The sequence below is a fragment of the Candoia aspera genome, chromosome 12, assembly GCF_035149785.1.
Source record: "Candoia aspera isolate rCanAsp1 chromosome 12, rCanAsp1.hap2, whole genome shotgun sequence".
In the NCBI taxonomy this organism is placed as follows: domain Eukaryota; kingdom Metazoa; phylum Chordata; class Lepidosauria; order Squamata; family Boidae; genus Candoia; species Candoia aspera.
This window is the reverse complement of record NC_086164.1, coordinates 11751741-11770039: the sequence shown is the minus strand read 5'-3', so window position 1 is coordinate 11770039 and position 18299 is coordinate 11751741. Positions and strand designations below refer to the sequence as shown.

Sequence of the window (18299 nt, the reverse complement as noted above, 5' to 3'; positions counted from 1 at the left end):
TGCAGAAGGCTCAGTGATTCTAACCGCTAAATAGCCAAATTTATTTAATAAACCTTTGAAGATCTCTGCCAAAGAAGATCATCCTAGAAGATTTTCCATCCAGGGCCTTCTGTAACGGTAGCTCTCAAGGGGCCTAGCTGAGTTGATTTTGATTTTGAGAAAGAGCTTTCTGGTGTTCGGACTGAAAGGGAAAACTGAGGAATCTGCATAGGGCAGAACTGTGCTTGTTCTGTTTGTTGCCGGTGTCCAACAGTGGTATACAAATAATAGCTTTTCCCATCCTCTGCGTCTTCCCACTTCCAACATCTGGGGATGGTGTTACTATCTCACGTGGTTGGGTTCCTTCTGTGCATGGTCTCTCTTGGGGGTCTCCCCCAGTTAAACTATTTTGTTACATTTTCATAACAATTTATACTGTACCTTCTAAAAATCAGGACTACAAAAATAAGTTTCTTTGGGGTGATTGCCATGGGTCTCTAAACCTTATCAAAACTGACTGTGTTTGCACCCATATGGCTCTTCCTTTTAATAGAAGTGATTAAACAAACCAGAAAACCCCTGTCCTTGGCTTCTCTGATTGGGAGCACAAACAAGCCACGCACTGAGATTCTGCCTTATTAGGAGAGCAGTAAACCAATGAACTTGGTTCAGCCACAATGCTAAACAGACTATGGACAGAAATAAACCCCCATATTATGTTTATGGGCCCTGACAAGGGAAGAAACAAAACAGGAGTTTGTAACATCTGAATTGGTGCATTGGTCGTTACTTGCTGTAGGAAGAGGAAGAACACACATCCAGCATGGGATTAGTGGTGGCCATTGCACAAAGCACTGCCATCCTGAAAAATGCATGGACGTTGACCATGCTTCAGAGAAAGCCGAACAAGGAGACGCAGGAGTCGGGGCAGGAGCTGGTTCTTTGCTGGTTGTGTCTCGCTCCCTCTATCTACTTTTCCCCCCTTGCCTTCAGAGGGAAAACCTTGGCTGTCTCACTGACATCGCGCTCTGACTCACTCCGTAGCAGCATTCTCTTCTCCCGTTTCATCCTCAGCCTGCTCAAGCTGCAGAATACTCGGCCTTGAAGTCCTTCCACAACGGCTTAAGCAACTGCTTTAACCTTTCCCCATGGCTCCCCTCTTCATGAGGATCAGAGCCAGGCCTCGAAGAACTGAAGGGCCCGGAGGCATCTCAAAAGAGCTGCTGCAGCGGCAGTTTCTCACAGTACTTTTCTCTAACAAAGCAGCTGCGTGGTATGCGAGTCCCTGTCAGTGATTATCCCAGACAAAGAGATTCCAGCCCTGGCTGAGTTTCCATCTTAACCTTTATCTCTATTCTAACTCTCAAGATCAATGCAGCAACTTTAGGCCTGCCTTCCAGATGAGCTTCCTGAAGGTTATGATTCTGTGATGGTCCTCATCTCCAGGGGATTGATGGGGTCGCTCTTTTTCTTTCCCTGATGCAGGTGTCAAGAAAATACCTTCAGTGAGGGGTGGAGGAAGGGAAGTAGCAACTGATGGTATTTTTCACGGATTGTGAACTTGAAGATCGCCTGGGCGGGGGTTGATCTGCCTGCAGAACTGAGTAAAGGCTTCAGCTGATACTTGCCGAATAAAACAGCACAAGTGTGACTGAGCATTGAAGCACAGCAGCTGCAGTTTGTTCCCAATGATGTTCTAACCCCCTCAGATCTAGTTTAGGCTAGAAATCAACTTGCCTGATTTAGACCAGCACATGAACGATGAGCAAAAGTGCTCCAGAGCATATGCTTGGAGGTCAAATTGATTGCAATGCTGCCATGCAAAGCTACGAGCTACGTTGCAGAATGCAAAGGAATGGGGGACAGGAAAACAAAATCCATGAGTTGAACACATCCCGTTTATTGCCAAGTTTATTTCACCAGATTTCTTTGTCGTTCTGTAAGACTTCTCTCCCCAGCCTGCCGATGCCCCTTCTTGTACGTGTCGAGAAAAATGCAAACTACTGAATGTGCTATTCCTGCCCTTACTGGGACAATCAGTCCAGGCACCTTTTTGGCCAACAAGTTGTTCTGTTAGCATAACTAGAGGAAAAACCCGTTTTCCCACACATGCCACTGGCATCAGCTGGCAGGGTCAGAGAGGATTTTGAATTCCATTTGTTTCCGCTGCCTTCCTGGATAATGTTTACAGCAGGCTTGCTGAGTTCATGGCTCTCTGGCAGCTGGCCAGCCTATTTATACACTCCTGGGGAGGTTGGGGGAAATGTGATTCACGAGCATAAAGCACCGCGCTGGACAAAGGGGTGCATTCCTCGTGATACAAAGAGTAGCTTACACCTGCCATTTCTGAACATGAAGAGGGGGTAGGGAGTGTGAGAGCCACAGGATCAGTGAGCTTTTTATTAACCACGTCTTACTGTTTTGCCCTTTTAAAAAATGTTTTTAAAACTTTGAAAGTTTTAATGTCATCCTCAGAGAAAATTAGCTATCGAGAGTCATAACTCTAAGAATAAGCTTGATAAAAAAAGTTCCCCCCTTTTTCATTTTAATTAGTGCTTCTCTTTTCTCTGGAATGGATGAAGTTTGAAAGCATACTAGGCTGCCCATTTTTACCACTTTACGGTAAGTTGCCTAAATGCCATTAAAACTTTTTAGCTTGGATGTAATGGTTTTTTTACCCCCTTTTTTTTTTACACCATTACACCTTTTAAAGGTGGTGATAAGAAGTATTGCGTGCTCTGAACGGTGATCATTCTGCACCATTTGAGTCTGGATATCTTCCCCAAAGTCTTTTCTAAGGGCCCCATTGCTCAGAAAGATTATTCAACGTTCTGCCCTGCTCTTTCGCATTCGCATCATGTCTTCAGCTGGTAAACTCCAATCATCAGTAGAGAACGTAAGAATGTGGCAACAATATGGTGCTGGATTGGGCCACAGACCAAAACTTCCTACAGTTGCCAGCCAGATGGTGGTTTCAAGTGTCCCTGTGTTTATTTTGTACACTGTTTACTGTTAATTGCATCATTACAGCCTCCACGGTACATTTTGTTGTCCTTTGACCTATATGTTTTTATCATTTTTACTAGCCTCTATTCCCACAAAACTTTAATGTCAAAATAAATCTAAGTAAGGCTGGCTTACTCATTTAAAGAATTTATATTCTACCCTTCATTCATTTATTCATTATTTCAAAGCATTTATATTCCCCTTCTTTACATTCTTTCCTTGCTTCCTTGATTTAAAGCATTTATATGCCACCTTTCCCGGGGAAATCGAGAAAGTGCGCCTGAGTCCCTCTCCGCCACAACAGCCCTATGAGGTAGCTTGGGCAGGAAGAGGGAGGGAGGGAGGACACGCGGCTGGCCCAAAAGTCACCGAGGGAGTTCCATGATCAACTGGAGCCTTAAACCCCGGGTCTTCCAGGTCCAATCCCTCCACCGTCCGACTTCTATGATTGCCAAATCAGTACCATTGCTCCCGGGACAGGCTTCACCTACTTCGCACGCACAGGAAAATAAATCCTAAATAACGCCCCCCGCTCCCCGATCACGCCGAGTGCGACCCTCCCTCCGGATTAAAATGAACCGAACTCAGACGGTCAGGCAGCGGAGCTTGGAATCGTCTGCCCCTCCGTGCTGTAGTCCGGCGCTCGTCCGGATTTTTGCCGCCCGGCTCTAAAGCCAGCCTTGCCCGGCGGGTCTCCCAAGTCCGGCTCGGGGGTCGCTAGGATCCGGCGGCCGCCCTCCGCGGGGGCTGGAGGGGGCGGACCCCGGGGCGGGCGGGACCCGCGCATCGGCGGCTGGCGCGCGTCCCTCCGGCCAACTTCGCCGCTGGAGCCGGGCAGGGCGAGGCGCTGGTCCCCTTTCCGCGCTCTTCGCGCCGCCGGCTCCTCTCCGTCTTTCCGGCGCGCGGCTGCCGGGCTGCGTCTCGGGGGGCTCCTGCCGAGGACGCCTTCCAGGCAGGCAGGTCGTGAGAATGTCGGCGGCCGAGGAGGGCGGTTTGCTGGTGCGCCCTTTCAAGCTCATCGCGCTGCTCTGCGCCTTCTTGGCGCTGGCCCTGGATGTGGCAGCGCTGCTGAGCCCCGCCTGGGTCACGTCGGAACGCTACTCGCTCTCCCTTTGGAAAGAGTGTCGGCAGCTCCTGGGCGGCTGGCAGTGCCTCTCCACCCTCCGAACTGGTAAGCGGTGCCCGGGAATTGGAGGGGGAAGACCGGGACTGCCGCTGGGAGGAGGCGCGCACCAAAGTCCGGGGCGTTGGAGGCGCTGAGCTGCCCGGTGGATTGTTTAAGGTTTGGTGTAGCCTTGTCGTGTGAAGCAGCCAAACCGTGGCCGAGCATGGTGTATGGAACTTCAGTTCATTAACGCTGATATCTTTCTTATGTTTGTAAGGGGTAAGGCAGTGTTTCTCAACCTTGGCAACTTTAAGATGTGTGGACTTCAACTCCCAGAAATCCCCAGCCAGCCTTGAATTCCCCATGGTTGGCTGGGAATTCTGGAAGTTGAAGTCCACACTTCTTAAAGTTGCCAAGGTTGAGAAACACTGTTCTAGACTCTGGATTTCATGGTACTTCTACCCTCCCCCTCCCTTTTTTAAATGATAATTTGCATTCCTTCACTGACTTGAATGTGCTAATGCCAGTCGTGCTCTGATTGGGATGTTTCCTTTGGAGCCTCTCCTCCTCCTCGTTTTCTTGGCTAAGCCCTGGGACCTCTGCCCTGACACTATGGCAGACAGAAACATACTGGTACTGGGATCCTTCACATAGATGTGGGGGAAAGATTTTGTCTAGCAAGATTTCTGTCTTCTCTGTCTTCTCTGTTAAAAGTGCAGTGTCTCCATCTGACAGTGGGAGAAAGGGAACCGTCCCCTGATCTGATGGTCTTGGGTTCCAGGCCTGAATATTATAAGACCCCTGTATCATTTCCACCTTTGGAAAGCCAGATACACTTTTTAAAAAAAAGATAACATGTAGTTCCCACCCTTCCTCCAAAGATTTGGAGGTAACACATGTGGCTCTCCCTATTTCCCCAACCTGACTGATCCTGGCAACAGTCCAGTAAGATAGCCCAGAATGTTCCTTTCCATGACTTTGTCCTCCAGCCAACAGGAGTTCTCAAAGCTAAAAAGATATTTTATTCTTTGTGTGGAGTCAGTTCATCACCGCTGATTCGCTGGATGTGTCACCTAATTCATCATCTGGATGACAATGAGCTGGGGGAAATGGCCATGGTGTTGCCTTCACATCTAGTTTGTGGGCTTCTCAAGACTGTGCAAGAAACATGATGCTGGCTGGGCTATGGATCTGACCCACAGAGTTGTTCTTAGAATCTTCTGGTTGTAGCTAAAAGAAAACTCCATGTATAGAAATAGTCTGCCTCCGAAAGTCAGGATATGAAGTGAATAAGGGAAAACATCCCTTACCACTTGAGAGCTTCCTAGATAGAAGAAACAAGACTGATGGAGATGGACCTTCAGTCTCGTTCAACAGGGCTTTTGGGATAGGGACCTGCTTCCTTGCACTGGTTAACCATAACCATATATCCTGAGAGCTGCAGTCCAACCATCTTTGAGGAGCTATAGTTCCCCACCCTGTGGAAGTGCTGTGTAGAAGAGGGAGGGGAAGGAACCTCACTCTTTTAAAAGTAGTATTAATTTGGAGCATTTCTTTAAAACATCTGGTTCTTTGGCCATGGAAGTTCTATGTGCAGTTGATCTGGAGTGTACTCCAAAAATAATCTCCAAGGAATTGGGGAAATTCATGTTGTGCTCTGGTCCTTATTTGTTGGGAGCTTGCTCCCTAGTTGGTCATTGGACAGAGCAGGTCAAAGAGACCTCAAGTGAAAGAGAAAACTGCCAGGAATGGAAATAAATCTTGGTTTACAAGCTGTTAAACAAACTTCTGTTGCAACCATTTCCAAGGATGGTAACTCTTGATTCTTGGAATGCTGAATGTTTCTTCTTCTCTGTCTCAGATGAGCTACTTCTACATTAAAAAAAAAACCAAATCCCAAGAAATTGGAAAGGACTGAAAGGCAGAGAAAACACACACTTTTCTTCTAAGGACCTTCAAACAGCATCTGTTCTCTCCACCTTATACCTTCTGTATAATCCCAGACAAGGGAGAAATTGGTTAGAGAGATCCCAGTCATGCAAACTGGGGTCTGTTTGGCTTTGATTTCAGAGATGGTTTGAACCCAGCCACTGTGATTTATAAGCCTTACAGTTTAGCAAGTTGTTCAAACTCAGGCAATTGTGACTAATTCAGGAAACATGCTTCAACTGTCACTTAGCATGCATCAGGCCAGGGAAAAAGGCTGGACCAAGGTGACTGATTAAAACATCTAAAGAGAATTTTGAACCCGTCTGTTTTCATTTATAATTCAGAATTGTAGCCTCTCCCCAAACCAGCTCTAGGAAGTAGGTGGCCTGGTGACAGATTTGTAGAGTTGTCCAAACAAGCTGCAAGGGTACCCCTCTCTACAGCACACTGCAGTTATCTAATCTTAGAAGGGCATGAATGATGATTGCTGGAGGTAGATCTCCTGGAAAAATGTGCATCTTTCCCCAAAAACTCAACACATCAACATAGCCTTTACAGTACGGGCAGAGTCGGGAATTCAGTCCGTCAAAGCCGAGTGTGAACATGTGACACACTACCTCCATTGTGGCACATGCTTCTTTGGCATCCTCTTGTAGCATCTAAGTGACTTGACTGATCTTTGAAAAGCTAAACAGGGTTCAGCTGGTGAGTTTATAGATGGGAGACCTTGAGGAAATGCCAGAGCTGTAAGTTAGAATAGAAAGTTGGAGATGTTTCTTAGAAGAAGGCAATGGCAAATCATTTCCATATTATTTTCAGAAAAGTGACATGAATGTCTGCAGGACTCAAGCTTGATGCAGGGAGCATTTGCATTAACTAGTAGGCTCTTACTTATTCTAACCTTGGCAACTTTAAGATGTGTGGGCTTCAACTCCCAGAATTCCCCAGCCACCATGCTGGCTAGGGAATTCTGGGAGTTGAAGTCCACATGTCTTAAAGTTGCCAAGGTTGAGAAACACTGCTCTAATCCTTCAGTACAAGTTTTTGTTCAGCATAACAACTCCAGTGCAAGCTTCTGGAGTAAAAGTTTGAGCCAAAACACACATGCAAGGATCTTGAACAAGAGAACAAGGGTTGGCGCTACTGTCTATAAATTCTGTTTTTTTGGAAGAAAACCAAGAGACACAGTATAAGCAGCAGGGCAAAGGCTAGGAGCCTGCTGCAAACTTTTATTTTTCTTGCTCTGCTGCAGTTCAAGCGTGCAAATTTGAAAGTGGGGCGGGGGCAGTGTGCTGATTCGTCTTGCATCGAGGCGGCTGTTGTTTTGGCTTGGGATGGGGAGCAACAGATGTGTGAGATTGGCTATACCCCCCACCCCCACCCCGTGCTTAAACCGGTGATTTATGCTCAGCTCATTGGCTGGCCACCTGCTTTGCCTCCCAAATCTTCTGCTACCTCCTCACATACTTGGGGTAAGGCATGGAAGACTTTTTATTCAAAGAATGCAACTGGCGTTAGATAATGTATCTTCCCCAATAACCAGAAATGCTGGGATCTAATCCAGTGACTTCACTGTAGCTGGCAATTATTGCACAAATCTGGCCAGTAGGAGATTACAGATGGAGCACCATGGATGTTCTGGTTGGAAAGGATAGGGTGATTCTTGAACTAGAAAAGAAATATGGGCAATTAAAATCATGTAACTATGGTATTGTATGCACAAGGATGGAAGAATGAAATACCCACAGTAGAAGGTTGGCTTATAAAAATGACAGGGTTTGCAGAAATAGCACAGCTGACCAGTTTGGTCAGGAAAAAAAGATAAAGACTTTTTTGAAAGACAGGAAAACTTAGGTGGATTTTTTGTTGAAAGAAGAGATTGATGATTTATGGATTTGGGGATTGAAAAGGGTTAAAGAGGGAGGGGAAAGAGTAAGATGGTTACTTGATAGAAAGAAGGGTAGAAGTTGTAATTCTATGTCTGTCTGTCTGTCTGTCTTTCTTTTTCTTTCTTTCTCTCCATCTTCTTTTTTATTTTTCCTTTGATTTTTAATACTTTTTTGTATTAAAAAATACAAAGTATATTTTTAGTGTATTAAAACATCTAATAAAAATAAACAATAAAAAGGAAGGGGAGGGGAGGGGAGGGGAAAGGTGGGAGGGAGGGAGGGAGGGAGGGAGGCAGGAAGGAAAGAAAAGAGAAAGGGTGAGAGGGAAGGGAAGGGGTAGGATGATAAATGAAAGCCATGGCCCAGCACTTGGGTTGTCCCTTATTGTTATAAGTAGCGTGTGGTGTATGTATATAATGATGAAGTGATTAGCTGACCTGGCACACACCAAGTTAGAACAGCTGATTTAGTGGCATTTAAACAGGGAATTCCCATCTTGGGAATGAAGTTAAGTTCTTCCCAAACGGACTTGGTCCTTGAAATTGCTGAGACCTTTTTCCAAGGACTGGCCTCTCACTGTTTCAAATGGCGTCTATATTTCTGCAGAATTCTCTAACTAAAATAGTGTATGAGGATATAGAGACACAGATACACTTCCCATACACACCTGCTCACCCCCAGGTCTACATAATTTCTGTACGGCTTTTGCTCAAAGGAGCTTGGAGTTGAAAGGGTGATCCCAAAGAAACTGAGTCAACGAAGAGAGGAAAAATAATGTGCAGCAATTTTTATTTATTTATTTAGCAAATTTATATGGCTGCCCATCTCACGAAAGTGACTCTGGGCGGAGTACAACAGTTCAGTATTTTAGTTGCAGAAGCCAATTTGCTGGATGAAACTGGGATATCAAGAGAAGGTGGCTTGGAGGAGGTGTAGGAAGGCTGGGAGAAAGAGGTTTCATCAACAGTTGTTTTTTTAAAATATAATTTTAATTAGAAGAAAATTTTACATTAGATTAAAAAACTATGGAAACCTAAAAGGAAAAGTAGAAAAAAGAAAGAAATATGAAAGAATAAAAGTGAAAGATAATAAAAGAAAAATACATCTAAAGAAGCAACTTCCAATCTTCTTTGCAGCAATTACAGACAGAGTAATTACCATTCTCACCCTCCCAGATAACATATCATGGTTCCCTTCTTCCCATAAACAAAACTTTTTAATCAATAAATCCCCAAATCACCCATTCATTTGTATCCTAAGTTCAGCAAAAAGTCCATCAAGGTTTCCAGACTTTTATAAAAGTAATTCTTGTTCCCAGGTATCATCAAAAGTCAATGTTTTGAAGTCCTTCTGTTTAAGGAGCATGAGAGAAGAGGCAGATTTTTTGGCAAACAGAAGCGTTACCAATGAACTGAAAAAGGAAAGGCCGTTGATAGTGAGGAATCTGAATATACCGGCTGCCCCTCCTCCCTTCTCCCTTTGCTTTATCACCTTGACTTTAAAACCAACAGGAGGTAAAGCCAGATTGTAATTTGGTTTTCTCCAGTTCTGTGCCCTTACAGGAAGCATCTGTTTAGATGAAGTCTTTTCCAGCCTCGCTGCCTCTCCTTTGAGACAAAGGAGTCCCTGTTCTTTCAATCACTTGCAAGCCAGTGAGAAGCTTTCTGGGTTTATTCCACAGTTAGCAACAGTGACCCTTCCTATGGATCTTGGACAGGCTTGCGAGTGGCGTGTTTGGTGAGGCATACAGTTGGTTGGTGGAGCATCGAGACAGCTGCTCCCCAGTTGAGAAGGAACAGAAGAGTTCGCTTTGGTGACCCAGCAGTTCCCTGGAATGTTTAACACTTCTTTTAAAAAGAAAGGTCCGTGGCAAAGGGCCCTGGGAACCGTCTCTTACTAGAAAGGCAGAAGGGAGCAAGCTCTCTGTGCCTGATTCGAAGCAGGTCATTTGGCCCCATTGGGACCAGTAGAATGGAACGGAGAGACTTTCACAGAAACACCCAACAGCTGACAGCTGTTTCCAAATTCTAGAACCAGGGGATGCAGTTCAGACCAGCCAGGTCCTGTTTTTACTGATTTCAGAAGTGGGCTTTGGCAGGATGCTGGCAGAAAGTTTGGCAGCAGTGCTGGACAGAAGGTCTGTAAACATGGTCAATCTATTCTCTTCCTTCTTGCTTGCGGGTGCCCCTCCACCCTGTTTCTTGCATAATCTGGGTTCAGTTAAAGGCTGATTCTCAGAGCCGGGGAATCAGTCCCTTTGTTATGAAACATGACCATGAAAGGAATAGTAATTCCTGATGGTTCAGTTAGTGCATCACACATACTGAAGCCTGTCTAGAATAATTTCCAGTTGGCAATACACTCACTCTTTCTCTGCGGCTTGGTTTGAAATGTTGTTTATATTCATTTGCCCCAGATTCCACCTCTCCTTTGCCTGGATTCTTACTCTGAGGATATTCTGGCAAACCGTGGAAAGAAAATGCTTTAAAGCTGGGTGGACAGCCTTACTCCTCTGCATCTATTTATTGATTTATTTAGGCCAGAGGACCAGTTCAGCCACACAATGGAAGCCTCCCCGAGAGTCAATGCTGCCATTCTAATCTGCTAAAAAAAAATGCTGCTGAAAGTAATTGTTTTGCTGCTGAATTTCAGCAGCGCAATTCTGGAGGGCTCTGAGAGCTTCATAAATAGAGCTAGAAGGTTCATGTGATGTGCACCCATCCCCCCCACCCCTCCACCCTCTGCTTTATTGCTAACCAAATCTTAATAGACTCCAGTATTGGTGGGTAACCAATGCCAAGCACTGGGCGTATTTTGTTTTCGGCCATTCTGTGGTCTGTGTAAATCACCTCACCCTCATGCAAAGGACATGGCGGGTTGCAATCCTAAACAGGATCTTTTTACATTACAATATTTTGTACAAAGTCCTTTTCCTTTATTAATACTTCTTGAATTCTAGTCCCTGAGAGCTTTTTGGACTGGTTTGGTCCCTTGTTCAAGGTCTGAATAAAATGAGGTGTAAACAGCAAAGTTGAATAAGGTCAGACTCAGGTTTCTTCATATCTGATTTTGTCATCTAGGAAGGAACATTTGATATATTCGACAGAGTAGGTAGAGGGGATCCCCAAGTCTTTTGAATTATCCTATTCTGAATTTTGATAGTGCCTTCAAGGCTTGGTCCTGGGAGCAAGTCATCCAAAGATGAGCTTTTTATCTCAGCAGACAAAACTTGTAAGAAGAAATCTGAGATACTAGTCTTCTCATTCCCATGGGAAATGGAATAAACTGGTTGTTTGTTGCCTTTATGGGGGATGCTTCATGCTAGGATATGTTCAGGACACTCTGGGGATGTTTGAAAGGTCTTCTCCAGAAGAAACAAAGAGATGGGCCGACACCCAGTTGCTTTATTGTATTAGAGCCTTGCCATTTGGCGGCATCACCAGCACCTGAAACAACAGTTTTAAAAAAGGCCCTCCAAATAGCATCCAGCTTCAAACCCTTTCCATAAGCAGTTCTTAAAGAAGAAAATATTTATTTTTAAAAAAATAGGGATCAAAAACTTCAAAGCTGGTCAGGGAGGGGTGTGGGGAATATTGCATCTCTTTTAATAATTTGGATTTCAATGTATTGGTCTCCTCTTTATCAGGGCCTTTGTTTTCAATAATATTTAGCTTTGAAAGAGTTTTTCCAATCAAGAATGGCTGCTGCCCCCAAAGCTGGAAGTTTTCAAGGATACTTTCACATACAAACATCTGGCCTATAATTATTTCCAATATTGCAATACATTCCCTTAGCATTTGGCCTCATTAAAGGTAAAGGTTTCCCTTGACGTAAAGTCCAGTCGAATCCGACTCTAGGGGGCGGTGCTCATCTCCGTTTCTAAGCCTTGGAGCCGGCGTTGTCATAGACACTTCCGGGTCATGTGGCCAGCATGACGACTCGGAACGCCGTTACCTTCCCGCCAAAGTGGTACCTATTGATCTACTCACATTTGCATGTTTTCGAACTGCTAGGTTGGCAGGAGCTGGGATTAACAACGGGAGCTCACCCCGCCGCGCGGTTTCGAACCGCCGACCTTCCGATCGACAGTTCAGCGGTTTAACCCGCAGCGCCACCGCGTCCCTCATTACTGTGCCTCATTACTGTGCTCCAAATAGGATGCTTTAATAAGATTAAGATAAATAGCTGTAGTCCTGCTTACATGCCCTTACAAAATTAAATTAAGGGTTGCACAGCTTGTGGGTGGACAAAAAAAATGTACTGTGCAACGTTAAAGATCCCCACTCATAAGTAAGCACCATTAAGTTCAATAGATGTAGTGCAAGATTGCAGCCTTTGCTGAGAAATGTAGGTAGTCTGGTGTCAGTTTAGATGCCTCAGATTCCTTGAAGGCATGTAGGATTTATTTATTTTCTTTATTTAATTTATTTCTGTAAATTCTGTGTAGCTCAGTTCCAAGAAAGGCACAGGACAGCTTGCTGGAATATAAAAGTAAAAGCAAGAGAATTAAAAGAAGGAAAGAAAGATAACCCAGTCCTCAAAACAGCATTTGCCCACTGCAGTTACTGACTGTGACTTAAGTTTCTTCTTCAAATGGGTTTTCCCTGCCTTTTCTTTTCCAGACTGGCAAGTCACCACCCTGGTGTTAATCCTGACAGCTGCCACCATCGCTCTGCTGTCATTCCTCATGTCTCTGATTTCCTTCTGCATGGGGACCCATAAGTCCTATTATCGGGTAGTGGCAGTTCTTCTCTTTGGAGCAGGTAGGTGTTCTCTATCCCTAGGCCACAGCTTGGGTAGATATTGATGAACTAGCCAGTGGTTTTAATAGAACTCGTTTCTCCTATTGTTCCATTGATCCAGTGGTTCTCCAAATCTGCGCCTTGATTCTCTACCCCATCAAGTTCATTGATAGTAGCCTGCTGAGAAGCTACCACGAGTTCAACTGGGGATATGGTCTGGGTTGGGGTTCTGCCATCTTTATGCTGGGAGCAGCCATCCTTTCCTGCCTACGCATTGATGCATACGAAGATGCTTATTACTAAGACATCTTGGAAGAACGCTACCGGATTACCAGATCAGGAAGGCCAGATCAGTAAACAGAGAGCAACAGAACAGGAAGGACAATTGGATTCATGGGAATTCTTGGCACACTCAAGCATTATGGATGGACACTTTGGCCAGCATCTTGCCAAGAGGAGAAGTGAAGACCTTCAGTTGGACGCTCTTCCATTATCACAAGGACCTATCACTGCGAGCCAGCTGCACTTCTCTCCATCACAACTTGCTTAAGATCTTTCGTGCATTTTTTAAAAATTACTTTTCTTTATCTTAATCTTCTGTATAAGAAAGGTTGTCTTTATTTTGTTTTTGGGAGGGCAGCTCCTACAGTGAACAGCAGCTTGGTTTAGCTTTGATTTAGTGGTGTCCTGTGCACACCTTGAACACAAAGATGGGGAGTTTGTGTGAATTCAAAGGGTTCTGCAAATGCACTGATGCTAAATCCACTTGATGCTGAGAAGCCTGAAACACAGAAAACATAAGGTTTTATGGGCTGCCGATGAATAAAACCATGGAAGAAATGAGATGGGTATCTTGCATACTTCTTTGTAAAAAAGACTACACACACACAAACAGCTCTATCACAGTGAAGGGTACTTATGGAAAAAGATCAGGCTTGGGAACTATCCTAGCAGCCTGGACAAATCAGGACAATTGAACTGAAATAAGTTTCTATTGCAGTGGTTCTTAAACTGGGGTAATTACCCCCAAGGAGGCTTGGGGGGCATATCCTGGGGGTAATGGAACAATTTGTAATTGCTTGTTTGTGAGCCCAGGATCCAGTTTGTGACTGCTGCTGCTGAGACGCTTATTTTTTAAAAATCTGGTTTTTGTTTTGTTTTGGTGGGGGTAATTATTCAAGACCAGGAAAAAGTGTAATTGGGTCAAACAATTTAAGAACCACCGTTCTACTATGCTAAGAAAGGTGGGTAAATTTCTCTCTTTCATTGCAGCGCTGTCAGACTGAAGACCACATTCATTTTCTTTCCTCTCAGCATTCCTGGGTGCAAATGTGCAACACAGATCCCCTCGTTCAGCCAGTCAAAACAATGAGCCCCTCTGAATGCAGAAGCACAGGGCCTTTTTCAAACAGCTCCTGTGTGTGTGTGTGTGTGTGTGTGTGTGTGTGTGTGTCTAGCTCTTGTAAAATCCAGAGCTCTTTTCTAGTTGCTTTTCTCGCAGCATGCTGGGGACATGTGATGGTGTTTATATACTGTCCTTTCTGCAGTAAGAGCAAGCTGCTGACCTGAGAACCTTGCAGATTCCCTCATGCCAGTTTCTGTTGTCACGTGGGTTGTCCTGTGCAGAGGTCCTCTCTGGGAAACACTTTGGGACTCACAACTGGAGTCACACTAAGCAGCCTGAGCAACCTCAGCAGGGTTGGCTTGATCTATTTAGTAGTGAGAGAAAGAAGACAGTTTGTGTCTAAAGTTGGGTGCTATCCAATTGACCAGTCTAGAGCAGTGTTTCTCAACTTTGACAATTTTAAGATGTGTGGACTTCAACTCCCAGAATGCTGGCTGGGGAATTCTGGGAATTGAAGTTCACACTTCTTAAAGTTGCCAAGGTCGAGGAACACTGTGCATATGTGAATCTGTAGGAGGTGACCAACTCCTCTAGTCTCGTCTGTCTCTGACATAGGGATGGGCAACCTGCAACCTTGGACCCTTCTCTGAGTGCAGTGGCTGAAAGCAGTTCTCTGCCATTTTGAGTAGGGAAACACATGGAAACTGAGGCATGAGCCCTAATATAAGCCCCATATGGTTCAAAAGAAAGAGAGTTGGATGCCAGGAGGGAGTGCCAGTAGAATCAAGGACCAGCCTTGACTATGAAAGCTCGCCAGGTGATTTTGACCCAATCCCTAATTCTCCACCAAAGTTACTTTACAGCAGTGTTTCTCAATCTTGTCAGCTTGAAGATATGTGGACTAAGAAAGTCCTGTTAAGAAAAACACACCGCCTTGTGGCTCTATATTTATGAGTATAGATGATGAAGCTCTGAGGAATGCAAAGTTTGAACAGAGCTGAGCTCTGCATTCTGGTGGAATGAACGCCGTGGTAATGGCTGTGGTGGTTGGGCTGGCAGTTTCTGAAGAACTGCCTGTTCAGATGTACAAATATTTACTTTTATCCAATCCACTCAGGAAAGGAGAAAAAGAAGGTGGACCCAAAGAGCGGAGCAATCTCCAGATTCAGCTTTTCTCTCCTGGCCTAACATAGCTGACAGCCTTGTTGGGAGAATAAAGGACAGGGGCGCTGCATTACAAGCTACCTAAATTCTTTGCGGGGCAGAAACCTAACAAATAACTTGATTGAAGGGCTAATACATATTCCCCTGTTTTCATTACTTTTCTTTACTGGAATCTTCTGATATTGTTTTAATCAAATGCTAGGCTTTGAAGTTTCATATCTTGCTAGATCGAAGTGTCCAGCAAAGCAAGCCAGAAGCAGTTCCAGAAACTGCCTTTTTTTTTTGTTTTGAGAGGAATTACAAAGGATTGCTTTGGTTATTAGAAATTGGAGTACCAAAAAATAGCAGGGGGAGCAGCATTTTTTAAAAATATAATAATCTAGACAATTAAATACTATCACAAAAATAATCTAGACAATTAATACAATATAAATACTATACTGTCTTTCTATTGTTGATAAACTTGGCTGTCTTGGCAGATTTCGTACCATTTACATGAATCAAAGTAAACAGTTTCATTTTTAGCAACTGTTTGCAAAGCCCTCTAGAGGTTTTTAAGCAAAGTTCCATTTTTTTCCTGTTTTTACTAGAAGCCTTTAGATTCTTTTTTTATACTACTGAGGGACACGGTAGAATTAAGGCCCAGTTTTCTAAGTATTGTGTTAAATAAAAACACGCTAAACACCAGAATCCCTGTTTGCAGATTTACAGCAGGCTTTCAGCGAAATGGAAGAGGGGTAAGGAAAACAAGAAAATTTAGCCCCTTGTTGTTTGTTCACAAAATAACAGAGTGATTAAGATGCCTCAGTAATGAAGAAATCTTAAGCAAGCCATGATCTCTGACTCCCACATAGATGGTATTGCTAACACACTTCCCAAACAGGACTGCTGGGAAAATTCGGCAGTGAATTTAAAATAGTGTACAAATGTCTGTTAATCTTGATGGCTGTTGATTATTTCCTGATTCCCAGGCAGCTTTTGTTACATAGCAAATGCGGGGGAGCAACAGTGAGAGAGGGCAACCTGTCCCTTCTACATGTTTGTGAGCTTTTCACATACACCTGGCTTGATGCTGTGTGATGCACAATGCTCCCAATGTGGGATAAAGAACCCCAGCTAAGCTCTTACATTCTTTCCCTTTCTTCAATGTTCAGATTTCTTTTTAAGATAATTCTGATGGGTTGAAGCATAAGACAGTGGAAAGCTGCAACAGGGGAAAATATATCCATGCTCTAGGCCTTAAGATGTTCCTACTGGAGGTGTTCTAAATGTTGATTGGGGAGCACCCTGGTTTGGATTATGAAACACAGGGCAATGCCTAACCTGGGCTATTGGACAGTTCTATGTCAGTGTTTCTCAACCCTGGCAACTTTAAGTGATGTGGACTTCAACTCCCAGAGTTCCCCAGCCAGCCATTCTGGGAGTTGAAGTCCACACATCTTAAGGTTGCCAAGGTTGAGAAACTGGGGTAGAATGAGGAAGAGGGGGACTTCTATAAGCTGCCACAAATTTCAAGGAAAAGTTGACTGAAATAAATGAAGGAGCTAAATTGGAGAAAGGTGCTCTCTGGATGGTAAGTAAAGAAACAGAGAGAGGCTTGAATAATAGAACATGGCTACCTACACTCCGACCAAAAGCGTCCCAGATCGAACAGTTGGTTGTTCAAGGAAAAGCTGAATGCTGCACTTGTGGACAGAGGTGGATTTTTATTTCAACAGTGACAGAGTGCAAAATGAGCTACTGACTATAAACAGATAAGGGCATTTTAATTTGGATAGCCATTACCGCCTGAGATTAGACTTGTTGGCCAGGTTCAAAACAATCATTGCACTATACTAGGTGTTCTAGGGGTCACCAACATTTGCAGAGCAATACTGTAAAACTGATTATCTATTTGCTAAGCTCAAATTCCCAGATTTCATGCTGGAAAGATTTGGTGTTCTTCAAATGCTTTTCCTCCCAGACCATCAGATGATGCCCTACAAAACCTTAAGCTGCTCCTTCTGATCTTTGTTTTCAAAGTTGTTGCTCTCCAACTACAAACCACCCTAGAATCTACTAAGAGAGTAGGAAGTATAGGAAGAAGTCCATGCAATGCTGCCATCATGTGGCTCACTGTCATCAGTCACATAACGTGACATTCATGGACTGTGTGTGAGTGATCTGAGCCCAAACCCACCAACCACATTTGAGCTAAAGTATTTTGCCAACACAGGCTAAGTGTTCGTTTGTGGCTTAGGAGTCAGTGCACATTAGGAAAAAAAACTAGACTGAGTAAACTAAGTCTAAGGTAATCATGGGGGAAGCATGACGCATGCACACAACTTGTGTAAGTATCTAGGGATGCCTGTAGAACCTGAAGTGCTGCAAAATTTCGTCTCATTTTAAATTTAGTAAAAACTACCTTTTTAAAAAAGAGAAAGAAATGGACAAAGGTTGAATCATTTGATACCTGCATTTTGTACCTCTCTCTTGGTGTGGATACGATCGCCTGGAAAACAGTCAAAAGCTCTATTTGCACGGTATTTCTTAACTTACTTGGGTGGATATGTAAGATAGGGTAAGAGGAGAGCCATGTTACTCTATGCAACAAAACATCAGGAGTCGGGTAGCACCTTTCCCAAAGTGTTTTTTTTTCCCCTGCGCGTGGACCTTTGAGTCCGTTTTGACTTCTGGCGACTGCCTGGACTTGGCAAGGTTTTTCAGAAGTGGTCTGCCATTGTCTCCTTCCTAGGGCTGAGAGAGAGGGACTGGCCCAGGGTCACCCAGCTGGCTTTCTGCCTAAGACGACTAGAACTCCAGGTCTCCCGGTTTCTAGCCTGGTGCCTTCACCACTACACCAAACCAGCTGTCTAACCCGTTTTGTAAAAGTCCTAAACTTTAATGAGCTGAAGCTCCCTTCCCGATGCACAGAGAGGCTGATTGCTCAATCGCAGCAACTTTAAGAAGTGAGGACTTCAACTCCGAGAATCCCCCAACCAGCATGCTGGGAGTTGAATCCTGGGAGTTGAAGTCCGCACCTCTTAAAGTTGCCGCAGCTGAGAAACCCTGGCCTAGACTGATGTGCGATGCTGGAAGTCTATCCCAGTGCTTCTCACGCTCAGAGCCTTTCAGAGATGCGGACTTCAACTCCCAGAATC

General features: G+C 44.4%; 1 protein-coding gene across 1 annotated transcript; it reads left to right on the top strand.

Annotated features, from left to right (window-relative positions):
* Window positions 1-3811: 3811 nt before the first annotated feature.
* LOC134504303 (transmembrane protein 47-like) lies at window positions 3812-13493 on the top strand. Its single transcript, XM_063313449.1, has 3 exons — window positions 3812-4156; window positions 12531-12671; window positions 12772-13493. The coding sequence occupies exons 1-3, from the start codon at window positions 3955-3957 to the stop codon at window positions 12951-12953; spliced, it is 525 nt and encodes a 174-aa protein (XP_063169519.1). The 5' UTR covers window positions 3812-3954; the 3' UTR covers window positions 12954-13493.
* Window positions 13494-18299: the final 4806 nt, after the last annotated feature.